This window comes from Tiliqua scincoides, chromosome 8, assembly GCF_035046505.1.
Source record: "Tiliqua scincoides isolate rTilSci1 chromosome 8, rTilSci1.hap2, whole genome shotgun sequence".
NCBI classification, from domain to species: Eukaryota; Metazoa; Chordata; class Lepidosauria; order Squamata; family Scincidae; genus Tiliqua; species Tiliqua scincoides.
In genome coordinates, this window is record NC_089828.1 from 31827707 (window position 1) to 31842673 (window position 14967).

Consider the following 14967-nt stretch of genomic DNA (forward strand, 5'->3'; position numbering starts at 1 on the left):
ACCATCTTGTCCACCTGGCAAGCGATGGCTGTCCTGCCACATGGATAGGACAAAGCAAAGGGAATGCCTGCATTTATTTTTGGTTGTTGTTTTTAAATTTCTTTGAGCCATGAGCTGCTTTGAGTTCCTTTGTAAAAGAGGCAGGGAATATATGTGTGAGTTTTTTTTTTAACACAGGGATAACAAATAAAAAATGAGATTGCCAAACTTATACATGATTTTATACCTGGTAGAGATTCCAAAGCCATTCACAGCACGATGCAATCAAAACAATCCCATGGGGGAAAGGGGCTTTGCTCTGTGCTTATCTGCAAAGTACCACTTCCTGCCTTTAATTTTGAAGGAAAAACAACCCCCCCCTCCCCTTTACAGAAACACCCACAAAGTGGATAAAACAAGAAGGTTAAAATCAACCAACATTTTTCAAGGTCAGGATGAATGAGGGTATGCACCAGAAATCCAGGTCTGTTATTTGCTCTGCAAACCTAGAATCTCTCCCTCCCCCCTCCCCCACCACTCCAATCGCTCATCTTTGTTTGTTTTGACCCTGATCCTCTGGAGCTCTTTTCCACCAGGCATTCAACATGCTATTGAAATGATTTCATTATAACAGCTGTACAGTCCTTAGAAAGTTAAAATCCCTTTTGGAATCATTATGATGATGATAACAACCCCCCCATCACCACTTTCTACCATGTTATCAAGCCCCCCCCCCCCCATTCTTCCTCCTCTGGGCCAACAAACTGTTTGCACTCCCTCCTCTTCAGATGCTGCTGATCCATCTGTGCATAGCCCCAGGAACATGGAGTCCTCCATCCCCCAGATCCATCCATCCTTGTTGCTCAGGAGATCAGATTAACAGAACTATCCTGAGGCTGCACACAGAAGGTGACAGAGAACTTTGCCATCTGTGTGCAGTTCCGCCCCCCATCCCATAGTCTCTCCCTACCCCATCAGCCAGCTGGGCAGCTGGCATTGGAATCTAGACCAGGAATCTGGACCTAGGACACTGAGAAATCGTGTCCAGTATAGTCCAGGGCATAGACGACATTCACGTGAATAGAACCCTAATGACATGACTGGGTAAGATGGCAGACTGCTGCTCTTGCCATTCAGGTTGCCCAAACATGGGCCAGCATCAACACTGAGACCCCTGGGGTGATTTGTGATGGGAGGAGTGCTTTTATGAAGCGGCCTGTGGCTTTCTCGACTCCCTCTGCACAACTCCTTGTGCTAAACTACAAGCGTTTGTTAAAACACTGGTGCTCAGGTATTGGCGCCCTAGACAATTGTGTCCTGGTGAAATGTATTTTGGTCATTTGTGTTTCTGGACATTTGCGCTTTTTCAAAAATCCCAGTCATTTGCATCCCACTATAACTGGGCAACAAACCCATGTTATATAACCAAAGATTCTTATCCCAGACCTATCCCCAAACACACCTTTGCGTTAAAAAAAATAAATCAAAAAGTACATCTAATATAAATTTACATATGTTGGGACACAAACATCCGGGATGCAAAAAGAGATGCAAATGTCCTATACCGAGATGCATTTCACCTGGACACAGTTGTCCTGGTCCTAATGGTCCTGTCACTCTCTTCTAACCTTGCAGGTGCCCCTCATGAAGTGAGGGGTATCTACCAGGTTTGGCGTTGAACTTCACACTCCCAGTTTGGCATAGACTAGGTGCATGTTATCAGTCTAGAACAGGGGTGACCAAACCCTGGCCCTGGGGCCACTTGCGGCCCTCAAGGCCTCTCAACGCGGCCCTCAGGGAGCCCCCGGTCTCCAATGAGCCTCTGGCCCTCCTGAGATTTGTTGGAGCCCACTCTGGCCTGACGCAACTGATCTCAGCGTGAGGGCGACTGACTTCTCATGTGAGCTGTGGGATGAGGGCTCCCTCCACTGCTTGCTGTTTCATGTCTGTGATGCAGCAGCGGCAGCAAAGGAAAGGCCAGCCTTGCTTTGTGCAAGGCCTTTTATAGGCCTTGAAGTATCAAGAGACCTTCATTCGTTCATATAAGTTCATGTTTAATATATTCATTTATGTAAATTTATTCAAATTTTAAATGTAAATTAATACTTTTTTTCCCTGGCCCCCGACACAGTGTCAGAGAGCTAATGTGGCCCTCCTGCCAAAAACTTTGGACACCCCGGTCTAGAAAAATCATGACGAGGGTGTGGTTTTGAAATGTTGGTCTGCCCTTGAGTCGCTCCTGTGCTAACGTGATTGGAGGACAGAACAATGGGGGTTCCAAAACTCCTGCACTCATTCCCTCTTACACACTGTGCATCTGGGACCTGATGTCAGAAAAGGACTGTACTGGTACCTGGAGCCAGGTGAGGTTCCTCCTTGAGAGAGGAAGAGCCCACAGTGGGCTGAAGATGTCAGTATACCCTGAAAGTTGTTCCCAGATGGGGCATGAAGCCCCAGATGGGGCTCCAAAGTCCACCAAACCGACTATTCCCCAGGTCTAGATTCTTCATCATCCTGGAACCTCAAGAGCTGAAAAGGAATGAGCCCAAGTTTGAACCCTGGACTGAAGAGGTAGCAGGACATGATCCATCTCCAAGTCCTACTCAATATCAGGGAGAAAGAATTGATCTGCATTTGGGATCAGAGATCTGCTGATATCCAGGAAGGGATAGGGGAACATGGCCAGCTATGAATCCACTCATTTGCTAACCAGCTGTTGCTGGCACAACACTCTCACCTGCCCAGCCCCTTGGGCTCTGTCTAATCTGTCCCCTTGGCTGGAATACTTCCCTGCCCATTCAATGTATCTTGCCTCAGATCTCCTATTGTTATTCTTGCCTCCAGGCTTGCTGGAAAGATACAGAATCTAGCTACTATACTAGTCACCAAAGTCCTCCTGATGTGCTTACCTGGGGGGAAGTCAAACTTAGTGCAGGACTGGTCAGCTCTGTCTTATCCTGAGATTTCTCCCTTGCCAGGCGGGCAGCCTCCTTCACCTCTTGAAATTTCTCTGCAAACTGTTGCCACAGCGCAGAGGGAACAAGACGGAATGCGTTATCTGCCATCTGAATTTTCCAGACGGGAATCACAAAGACACAAATCAAGCCCAGACAATTCTTATGACACCAAAATGGAACCTCCAGCTTCAGAGGCAGTCTACCTCCAAATACAAAATGCTGGGGACAACCAATGGGGCCTGATCCAGCAGGGCGCTTTCAAAGTTCTGAATTACAACCAAGCAAGACCACTGAGAGGAATTTTATCAGAGAATACAAAGCTTCCCATCTCCACCGGATCATAATTTCGTATGATAACTGGATCATAATTACTACGAATTACGATATATAAAACTATAGGCTTACACACAGTGTGATTGCTAGTCTTCACACAATAAATGCAAACATTTTCTGAGATCCCAGGAAATTTCCAGCTCTCCTCTTTTGTCTCCTGGGTCCCCTTTTTGACTCTGGACCCAGGTACAACGTACCCTATGCATCCCCCTCTCATGGGCACTGCAGCCAAATGGCACAGGCAATCTACCTCTGAACATTAGATACTGACACACGTCAGGCGAGAGGGCTATTGCCTTCATGTGATGACACTTCAAGTCAGGGCAATTCTTACGATTACTAAATGGAACTCCTGGTATGAGTACTGTCTGAATATCATGTGCAGGGGACAGATAACAGAGGGGCCACCCCACACAAGTCCTCCTTTTGTCAAGCTTGGTGAGCCACTCTTTCCTGCTCCATGCCAGCAAACTCCCGCCAACTGTTACCTGAGAGAGATGCTGTTCAGAGGCAAAGCCCAGCCCATACACAGTGTTGGCTCTGCTGTCGGCCCACTGGCCGAACTTCTGCGAAGTCTTTGTGAAGGTCATGTTGGGGGTGATGGTGCTGTTGATGATGGCCTGAGGGGGACGGGAGACAGAAACGTATTTCATTAGTGACATGGTTCACCTTGCTCTTTTCCAAGAAGTCTGGTGCAGTGTACATGGTTCCTTCCCTCCCCACTTCATCCTTGCCTGTGACAGAATCTGGTGGCTTTTAGAAGATACCAACTGAAAGGAAAACACCTCTCAGAGATTAAGTTACTGGTTCCCATGCCTTTAAAAAAATGAACAAGAACAGTCTCTAACCTTGGTACCTCCCACGCTGATAATACGGTAGACATTGCGGGTGGCATCATAGAAGTAGGAGACCGTCAATGCGTGCTTGCTAGCAGGGATCCAGTTCCTCTTGGTGGCTGGATCGATCTGGAAGATATGGGCCCTGGTGCTGAAGATCGGCTGTTCCCTGCAGTGGGAAGGGGGGCAGATGATGGTCATAGCTGAAGAGAACAGATTCTGGCTGGGGGGAAACCCATCAAATAGAGCTAGAATGGTCAAGTCTGACTGACTCTATCCCTGGAGATGTTTTTTCTCCAACATGATGTAACCTCATTTAGCTGGGCAGGCCCTGTTCATCTCTCTGGCATTGCTTTCAGCAGTCTTCTGAAGACCGACATCAAACCCTGGAAGGGGCAGGCACCAAGAGGGGCAGGCAGCAAGAGGGGCAGGCAGCAAGAGGACAGCTACCTAGGGGCAGGCAGCAAGAGGGGCAGTATGAATGGGAAGGTGGGAGGGCAAAGGGGAGAGGCAGAGAACAGCAGCGGAAAGGGAAGGCCACGGGGATGGCTGAGCTGGAGGAAAGAGGAAGATCTTGCATCGCACTCTGAAACAGCACATGGATCAGGATTATTTCCATCCTCATTTTCCAGCAGCCACATTTGGAGGCCCACAGCATCCAAACATTCAAAGTCTTTAAAATAATTACATGTCAGTTTTTTGTGGTTTCCCCAAGACTAAAGCAAATGAAACCCACCCGGGATAATATTTGACTTAGAGATGACTCTTTTTCTGTCCCAGAGCATGAGGCCCCAGTCTAAAGAAGGATGACAAGGTCTCATGCTCTAAACAGGTAATGCTTTTATTAGGACCAACTAATAAATTGACTTTAGTGCATTCCTTGAATTTTAACACACACACACACACACACACACTTAGGGGGTAGTTAAAAGAAAAAGAGTTTACCTAATTGTTGACATTGGTTAATATGGATTGAGGCAGGCAGTTAGGTGACAAGGGGGGAGTTAATCAGACATCGACCATCTGGTTAGTACTTTCGTGGGGCAACAGTCTGGCTTGCGCCAAGGTCTGGAGGATGATTCATTTCCTAGCAAAGGAAAATATTTGTTAAATGACAAGCAAATTGCAGAACAGGACAGAACAAAGAGAGAGAGAGAAGCAGGCAGGCAGATAGGCAGTAAAGGCACAACACTTGGGTCCAGCCAAACATTTTAATCTGTAATGATTTTTGGTCCTGGAGGAGAATGCACCACACATACAAAATCTAGACAAGTCCCTGATGCCAGGTTGCCAAGGCTAATTAACACTCAGTTGGGTTTATTTTTAAAGCATGTTGATTTGCTTCAGATGGCGCAATATGGGCGCAATGTGGGCTGGGGTGCAAAATAAGAAGAGCATCCACAACATGCTGTGAGTTCTGATACCAGGGCTCAGTGGAGTCCACACTTTTTTTTCCCCCAGTATGGGGTACTGAAGTCTTGATTTCAAGACAGGAGATGTAAACAAGCTAATCAGGTTGTTCAAAGGCCTAATAAGGCCAAAAGAAAGGCTTGACGCCTCTCATTGATCCTGGACCTGCAGCTTAAGGCAGGAAAGCACATCCAGCTATTGAGACACCTCCCTCTGTTTCACAAACATGTCTGATTCCCTTGTAAACTCATTCCCAGTGGCCACCACATCGTATAGCAGCAAATTCCATAGGCCAGTGTTTCTCAAAGTGTGCTCCCAGGAGCCCTGGGGCTCCTTGAGACCCCTTCAGGAGCTCCACACCATAAGCGGCCACTATTTGCTCACTACTGAACCACTCTGCAGATGTACCAGTGCTCTGGGGCTCTTGGAGACTGTGCGCATGCACTGGCGGACACTCTCCCCCACCCCCCAAGCCTCCATTTAGGAACATGAAGGGCTCCAAAGACTGAAAAGGTTGAGAACTGCTGCCACAGGCTAACAGCACAATCTGAGAAGTAAGTTCCATTAAAGAAGACTGCAATCCTATACCTACTTTCTTGGGAGAAAGCCCCATGGAACACAACAGGATTACTTCTGAGTAGACACGCACAGGATTACACTGTAAATTTGCTTTGTGTGAAGAAGTCCGTTTCTCTTGTCTGGTCCTGAATCTCCTGCCGATTCATTTCATTGGTTGACCCCAGTTTGAGTATTAGGAGAGCAGGGGTAAAAACTGGAGACCCTGTTTGGTTCTCCCTCCAGCCTGTGCTAAGGAATCAGCCCAGAAAACATATGGGTAACTCAAGAGAAGCTGCCAGGCCTAAACTCCTCCTGCACTAGGCCCCAGACAATGTTGTATGCCAAGCTTACACTCTGATGCCCTGTGGTTGCCCAGAGGCAATCGGATTACTAACTTCATGCTTTGCTTGAAGAGAGCTTAAGAGTCTCTGTCACACCACCAGTCACCAGCACAACCCTCTCTCCTTCTCTCCCGGCGCTCTGCATGATGCAGAGCAAAGAAAGAGAAAGGACTGGGAGGCTTGGGGAGGGGTGTGTGTGTGTGTGTCTCCCGCACGTGTCAGCAGATAAACAAGGACAGAATTCCCTTCTCAAGGCTCTCCAAGGTATACAAGCCTGGTTTGCCTTTGTGTGCTCAACATGAGAGCAGTGGAGCAAAGCTGGATGTTGGGAGTGTAGCACAACACAAAATGGAGGAAGAAAAGGAAGGAAGTGACCCAACAAAGACAAAAGCATAACAGGAGCAAGAATGGAAAAAGACAAACAGAATGATGAGAGACTCCGCCGTGGGGGAAGCACCCAAGAAAACCGCCCTTTTGACTTGAAAGGGAAAACATTTGTAAAAGGATTTGGGAACAGCTTTCTTAGATCCTGTCAATGGTCCGTCTAGTCCAGCACCCCGTCTCCAGTTAGGAGCAGTTCAGACAGTCCTTGAAAAATGCACAGGCGGGGTGTGAAGGAAGGGGCCTTCCCTTCTTTTTTGTTCCCAAAGCTGGAAAAGAATGCCAGACTGCTTTGGAATACGGAAGTAACATCTGGCTGGAATCAGGATGCTTGACCCAGACGAATATTTAGACTGAATTGGCAGGGCTCTTCCTATGTTGTCATGGACACGGCCTCTGAGAGGAATTTTAATCAGGGGATACAAAGTTTCTTTTGGGCCCCTTCCCAAAGATGGAGAAGGTGAAACAGAGTGTGTGTGGGGGGGTGTCAATGGGGGTGGGCAGAATGGGGGCAAAACAGGAAGGAGGAAAGTGGCAATAGCCAGAATAGTCTTTGGAGCCTAGGGGCACAATCCTCACCAGGTCTACTCCGAAGTAAGTCGTATTTTGTTCAGTGCGGCTTACTCTCTGGAAAATGTGGTTAGGATTGCAGCCTAGGTCTACCAACCTTCCCAATGCAGAGTTCAGGTCTATGTGCCTGCTCGGTGCTGGCAGTTAGATACAGAAAACCAAATACACTCCTCTCTAAAATCTTTCAAATATAGAAAATCATTGCAGGAGATTAGTGCCATCATACTAGAATGGACCGTGTACACCAAAACTGACTTCTGCAGCAGCTGTAGTCCTGCAGCTGTATCCCTTAGCTCCTCTACATTCCTTCATGGCAAGTGACTCCACAAACCAAAGAGAGTCTCTTTCCTCCCAGGTTGCACATTGTTAAGGAATGTGTGCATTCCTGGGCCTGGTGTGTATGGCTTATGGCAGTAGTTGCCACCACATGGGCAGTGGGTCTGGGTGAGACTGGAAAATGAAAGTTCCCAGGAAATTTCTGGGCTCCCTCCATTGGCTCCTGGGTCCCCTTTCTGACCCTGGGCCTGGGTACAAATCACCCCCTTTACCCCCCTCTCCTAGGCCCTGGTCATGGAGAAAACTATCAGCAGCAGTTAGCTAGGATATGCAAATAGAACCTTCCTGTCCAGTGGAAATAAGCAGATACAATAAGGACAATTTCCAACACTGATTCCAGCAGAATGAGTTCTTTCCCAGTACTTAGATGCCTGAGAACTTTTAATTGGAAATGCCCGAGATTGAACTCAGAACTGCTGCATGTAAAGCATGCGTTCTGCCACTGAGCTACAGTTGCTCCTGAAGAGCATATGAGGCTTCCTTATGCAGAGTCAGACCATTGGTTCTTTGAGATCAGTATGGTCTTGGCAGCATCTCTGCAAGGTTTCAGGCAGAGATCTTTTCCCAGCCTTTCCTGGAGATACTGTCAAGGATTGAAAGTAGATCTTTCTGCATGCAAAGCAGATCTCTACCACTGAGCTCTCCCCCTTCCCCAAAGGCAGAATTTACAGGATTCCTTGGTCTTGATTGCTTAGAGAAAACACAGAGTCTGGAACAGTGAAACATAGCAAATGAGAAACTGAATGAGTGGTTTAAAGAATGAAAAGGGAAGGAAGGAAATGACCTAATGAAAAATTCACAGGGGGAAATAGGAACGAGATAGTTCTTGCTCCTGCATGGGGAAGTCTGTTCACCCTCCAGTGCTATCGGTCCTCCTTGGCCATGGCAAACTTCTGAGCCATTTAAAAATAGCCTCCAAATGCTCGCGGGTCAGGTCAATGTTCTCTCCTTCCTTTTCGCCGCTCTCTCCGATTTAACACACGCGCTTCATTGAGGCACACACATCAGTAGACGCTGACAATGCCCAATTTCGCTGGAGTGCTTTGTGCGCGAGAGGGATGTGGAGCGGCCACGTGGACAGAAGCAGCGTTTGTACTGAGTGGTGCTGCACGGCAACTCCACAGGCCAAGTTTCCCTGTCCTTGATTCCTCCAGCTTTGCTGGCAACTCTTTTTAAAATAGAAGCAAGTCGTGCATAAAAGGGAACAGGAAAGTAACACAGAGGTAGAGCCAGGCCACAGAGAGATCCAAGTGCTTTCTACTTTCATATTGCCAATCATCAATGGTTATTCACTGTGATGTGAGTAGGGAATATCCATGTACAGAAGCCAACGTATCCTAAATGCCAGTTGCTAGAGAAGGCCATTGTCTTCAAGCCCCAGTTGTGGGATTCCTAGAGGCATCCAGCTGTCCAGTATGGAAAACTGAATATTGGACTAGATAGGCGTTGGTCTGATCAAGCAAGGCTCACCTTACATTCTGTCTCCCTTTGCCTTCAAATTGGTCCTCAGAACCCATGCTTGCTTAACTGCAGCCATGACAAATCCTAAGATGTAGCTTGATGCGTTAAGTGTTGCTTCTCCCTTCATTCTCCTTCTGCCTTTACAACACCAGCAACCACCCCGTCCTCACTAAGATCCATTTGTATGTCCAGCAACCAGAACATTAAGGGACAAACTACTACAAGTTATGTTGAACATGCAACATGGCCCTTTGCTTTCTGCTTTGTAAACAGCATGCTGGGGGCATGGGCAAAACACAGCAAAACTATGGTGGAGGCAGGGGGGGCTTCAGCACTTTGCCCCTGCCTGCAAAGTTCTGATTCTGATTTTGCCCCATCTCATGTGATATATTAAATAGAAAAAAAACTTCCACTGAAACCAATGGACGTCCCCCCTGCCCCCGATAAAAATAGTGTGTGTGTGTGTGGGGGGGGTGTAATCAGGATCAGGACTGCAGGGAGGACAAAAATGCTAAAGCACCCCTATCTCCTTGATGTGGTTTCACCCCATTTTAAACTCCCCAACCCTATTTACAAAAAAAAAAAAAAAAGTCATAAGGCCATGCTATACATTCATCACAATATATAGTTTGGCCCTTAGAAATGGACAAATACAGCATTTATCTGTATTTGTCCACTTCTAAGGGTCAAACTATATATTTCTCACTTATGGAAGTGAGAAACAACTAGACATTGGTTTAGGGAACAGAAATAAGCCATTTGTCCTTGTCAACTAGTTCTCAGAGATAGAGGGAGGCTCTGATTAGGTAGAATGTCCAAGAGCTGTTACTAGACCTCCTCAATAAATTCCATTTTTAAACCTATCTAAGTTAGTGTCACAAGATATGGTATTTCCATTGAGTTCCATAAGTTAAACATGTGTTCTATGAAGTACACTCTTCTCCTTTCTTTTAAAACTACAACCCTTCCCTCTTGGGAAGGCAGGAAAGTTGTTGGACTATTTCATTTGATCTGATCTGCCAAAGCCAGGAAAGGATTGCTGAGGGAATTCCTGCTACTCATTTCTAATCCCCCACCTCCAGCTTTCACATGTCACCCTATAGGAATCTGTTGCTTGGCCACAGAGTCATCAGTTATTAAAATATAGTCCCTGTCCTCCCTCCTCCTCACCTGAAATCTACCTCCCTGCTGCATCTAAATGGGGTGTAGAGAAAAATAAGATTCTGATTGGTCACTGTTGACCATCTCCTGCATCCAATGGGTTGCTTTGGGGTGGGGTGGGGGATGCAAATTGAGAGAGAGAGAGAGAGAGAGAGAGAGAGAGAGAGAGAGAGAACATGCTGGATTAGAACTGGTAGTTTTACTCAATCTAGCATTTGTCTTCAGTTTATCCCTATGTTTGTCTTCCTTTCCATGTCTTCCTCTTCTCCAGCCACTGCCAAATGTTCCTCCAGGAAAATATCCTTTGGACAGCTTTCCCTTCTTTTTCTATTTTGCTTCTCTTTCAGGTCCTGTGGGCTGTGTGTGCAGTTCATTGAGTTGCGTCTCCTGTCCTCCATGCCTGCTTTGCCCCTCCTCCTCCTCTGCTGAGTGAGCGAAGAGCAAAATTTCATCCAGACCTTGGCAAAAGGCCTCTCCTCTCAGATGCCACAGCTGCCACCCGCTTGCAGGCTGGCGGAAGGCTTAACACTTGCCAACCAGGTTGACATTCCGCAGCAGAGCATAGGATGGCTATCTATAGAGATCGGCATGTGCTACTGTAGACCAGTTCAGGTCCGCTGGTTGAATGAACCCAGTATCTTGTTTCCAGCACTGCTCAGCAGCAGATGTTACCAGAAGCAGCTCAGCATTGGGGAAGTTCAACGGCAGCTACAGGCAGAGCTGTGCATAGACGTGACCAAATAAGAATCTACAAAAGGCCCTGTTGGATCTGAAGCTCCACTTAGCCCAGCAAAGACTCAATCTAGTCCAGAATCTTGTTTCTGGCAGCCGGCTAGCCAGGTGATTCTGTGAAGTTCACAAACAGCTCATGAAGGCAACAGCCCTTCCTTCCAGTTTATCTCCCACCACCTGGTTTTTCAGAGGCAAACTGCCCTGTACATGGAAGTTCCATTTAGCAAGCATGGAACAGCGGTTGATATCCATCTCCTCCATAAAACAGCCTTGCTAGTCTAGTATCCTCTTTCCAACAGTGACCAGCCAGGTGTTTACAGGAAGTAGAAGAGGGAGGCAAGAACAAGGAGGCATCCTTCCCTGCTGTTTGTCCCCCTGCAAGTGGTATTTTGAACTAGATTGTCCTGGCACATGGAGACTCCATTCAGCTATCATGGTTAACAAATGTTGATAGAGCTCCTCCTCCAGTAATTTGCCAAATACCCTTTTAAAGTCCTCTAAATTACTGGCTGTCATCACATCTAGTGACAGTCAGTTCCATAAATGTGTTGTGTGAAAGACTTTCCACCCAGAGGTTTTCAAAGATCCTGTTTTGGGAATGCCTTTCGATATTGCATCAATTGCAGAGGAGCTCCTGAGTATTGTACAGGATTCTGGGGCATGCAGGACAAGAGCTAGCCTATTCAGCTGCACTCCAGCTCTGAGCATGCCCCAACACACACCCAATATACACCTTTGCAGCTGCACACTGCAGAGGATGATTAGTGGCTGTGGAAAGTTATATTTCAGAGATGCTTCTCTGCTGTGACTATTCTTCTCTTTGAGGTTCCCTGGAATGCAGTTAGAAAAAAGCCCAAGAATTCCCTGCCACAAGATGTGGCAACAGCTGCCAGCTTAGATGGCTATTTAAAAGGATTGGACAAATTCACAGACAAAAGATCTACCCACTGCTATTCTTAGCCCTGGTAGCTAAAAACAGAACCTCCATATTCAAATTGGGGGGGGGGAATGATCTCTCTGGTCATGTCATGAGTGCATGGGGTGTACTTGCAATGTTTTAAAAATAAATAAATGTTGATCAGCATTAATGCCACACAATAAATAAGAGAACCGGGGAATTCAATAGCACAAGATTGTTAGAAGCAATCTTGCCCTGCTTATGGGCATCCTGGAAGCACCTGGATGGCCACTTTTGGAAACTGGATGTTTCCTGGAAACTCTCTCATCCATGTCCTTTTATCCATTTTGGCAGAGCTAGTCTCATGGAAGATGAATCTGCCAGCAGCTATTAAGAACACTTAAATGAAACTTCTATTTTCAGGGGCAATTTCTATTCCAACTGCTGGGGAAAAGCAACAGGTGTTCCCAGCATTCCCTAATTGTGAGTTTCCTGGAGGGCATCTGGTCTGCCATAGCGGGAAGCAGGATGCAGGACTAAGAGGATCCTTGCCCTGATCCAGCATGGCAATTTCTTTTGTTCTTAGCTAATGCTGCTAGACCAAAAAGCCATAACTGCTCAATACTCCATGCATAAAGGCAGTCTACCTGAGAATAACTGGAACAAACAACAGAGCACCATGATCTTCATGTCTTGATTGGGAACTTTCTAGAGCAGTGGTTCCCAAAGTGGTGGGACCCACCATTGGGAACCCACCAATGGGAACCAAAACTGAGCCATTCCCCCTTAAGGGCAGTGACCCAGTAATAGATGTCCTGATGGCACCACAGTGATTGCGGTGCCATGGGAACCCAGGGGCTTTCCCCCTTACCTGGGGGGTGTTACTGCTCTTGGGGAGGGCCTGGGAGGCCCACAGCCCCCTCCATGGGCCTCCCTGAAGCGGAAAATCAGGGGATCAGATTGCACTTCTGGTTTTTGCAGTGCAGAACCTTTGAATGCTTTTATGAAGGAGAAATCGGTTGCAGCAAAGCTGGCCCATCTGTGAGGCTGACTGAGGTGGCTGCTTCAGACAGCAGGCCAGCAGGAGCTGGACACCAACACCAGCTCATTCACCTCTACTGCTGCCTCTCCTACTTCCTGGAAAAGGAAGGGGGAACAAAATAGAAATGTGGCAGAGAGGAGGGCTAGAGGGTTGGAGGAGCAGGGGCTGGCACATAACCAGGGAATATGGCACACCGTCTCAGGTGTCAGGAGGTTTTGGGCTGGCCTCCAGTTTAAATATAATAATAGTAACAGCAACAATTTAAAAACAAGACTGCCAGTCCTTGCAACCTTACCTGGGAGTAAACTTAACTAAATATAGTGGTGCTTGCTTCTGAGGAAACATGCTCAAGATTGGGCTGTCAGTTTCCTATTATGAAGCCTCAGAGCCCTACAGTAATAGTCCAGGCGGTGTCCAAGACTCAAGTTAAAGAGAGTTTTCACAAATGGAGTTATGCAATGGCTGGAAGAGGACTCCTGGGAATACTCCTCCTCAGGACAGAGAGTTGTGTTTAAATGGAAAGGACGTTCCAGGCAACAGGATTTTTAACATCCACTCTGAAACCTTTTAAAAAACTAATGAGGAGACTTGCTCGATCAGACTAAAGCACCATCTAGTTCAGCATCCTATTTCTAATAGCAAATGAACACTCCAAGAGGCAGACATGCAGGGTTTGAAAGTGACAGACACTCCCCTGTTGTATGCTTTAGATCTGTGGTTCCCAAAGTGGTGGGTTGCGACCCACCATTGGGAAGCAAAACTGGGCCATTCCCCCTCCTCTGTTGCAGCTTTGTAGCACCACAGGAAACCAGGGGCTTTCTGCCTTACTTGGGGAGTCCTACAGGCCTTGGGGAGGGTCCGGGAGGCCCAGTTTCACGCAAAAACTGAAAGTGTGTTTCAATCTCCAAACGGAGTGATTTTCAGCTTCAGGGAGGCCCAAAGCGGGGGCTGCGGGCCCTCTAGATCCTCCCCAAGGGCAGTAGGACCCCCCAGGTAAGGGAGAAAGCCCCTGGATTCCTATGGTACTACGAGCACCATGGCACCATTGGGCCCCCACCCCCCCAGCCCCAGCTCCACAAACACTCTCCTGTGGTACCCAAATCCAAGTAGGACTTTAGGACTTTGCTGGAGACCAGTAATTCTCAACCTTTTTTATCTCACAGCATACTGACAAGGTGCTAAAAGTGTCAAAGCACACCATCAGGTTTTTGACAATTGATAAGGCACACTGCACTGCCAGTGCGGGGTTCACACCCCCTCATGGCCCTACTAATAAATGATGATCCCTAAATAACTGCAGCACACCTGCAGACCATTCACAACACACTAATATGTCATGGCACAGTGGTTGAAAACCACCGCTCTAGATGTTTAGTTATTCAGAGGTAGACTGTTGCTGTGCATGGAGGTTCTACTTACCCTGTGATGGCTGTCAAGTGTAGATAATCTTATCGAGGAACATAAGAAAAGTTTTGCTGCAGCAGATCAAAGGTTCCGTTATGTCTGGCATCTTATTTCCCACAGGGCCAGATGCCAAAGCCTCTGGGAAATCCACAAGCAGGATGTGAAAACAGCCCTCCTCTGTTGCCCCTCCTAGCAAATAGCATTCAGAGACAGATTGCCTGATGCTATCTGAATGTATGTAAGTTTCAATTAGTGGACACAAGAAGGCTAGGACAACTCTGCTGGAACAGGCTGAAGGGTCCTCCTTTACTGAATATCCTCCAGCATCATGTATTCAGAGGTAGACAGCCTCTGAACATGTAGGTTCCAATTAGCTATTGTAAGAATAGAAAAAGAAACTTGCTGGATCAGATCTAAGGGTCCAACCAGACCTGAACCCTCCTTCACCCACTGGCCATATACAGCAGTTTCATTCAGCTCTGATGGCTGAAATCCATTCAGAGAATTGTTCTCTGCTAATCAATACAGGCTGCCAAAGTCTCTTTCTTGCCTGCTGTACACTTCCGTT

At 47.1% G+C, this 14967-nt stretch overlaps 1 protein-coding gene across 2 annotated transcripts in view; it reads right to left on the minus strand.

Annotated features, from left to right (window-relative positions):
- HOMER3 (homer scaffold protein 3) overlaps nt 1-14967 on the minus strand; it is a 31271-nt gene that overhangs the window by 13753 nt on the left and 2551 nt on the right. For both annotated transcript variants that reach the window (XM_066635217.1, XM_066635219.1), the window contains 3 exons: nt 4118-4274; nt 3758-3889; nt 2889-2996 (listed from right to left, as the gene is read on the minus strand). In XM_066635217.1, coding sequence (XP_066491314.1) covers nt 2889-2996; nt 3758-3889; nt 4118-4274 — 397 coding nt within the window. The remainder of the gene's footprint in view (nt 1-2888; nt 2997-3757; nt 3890-4117; nt 4275-14967) is intronic.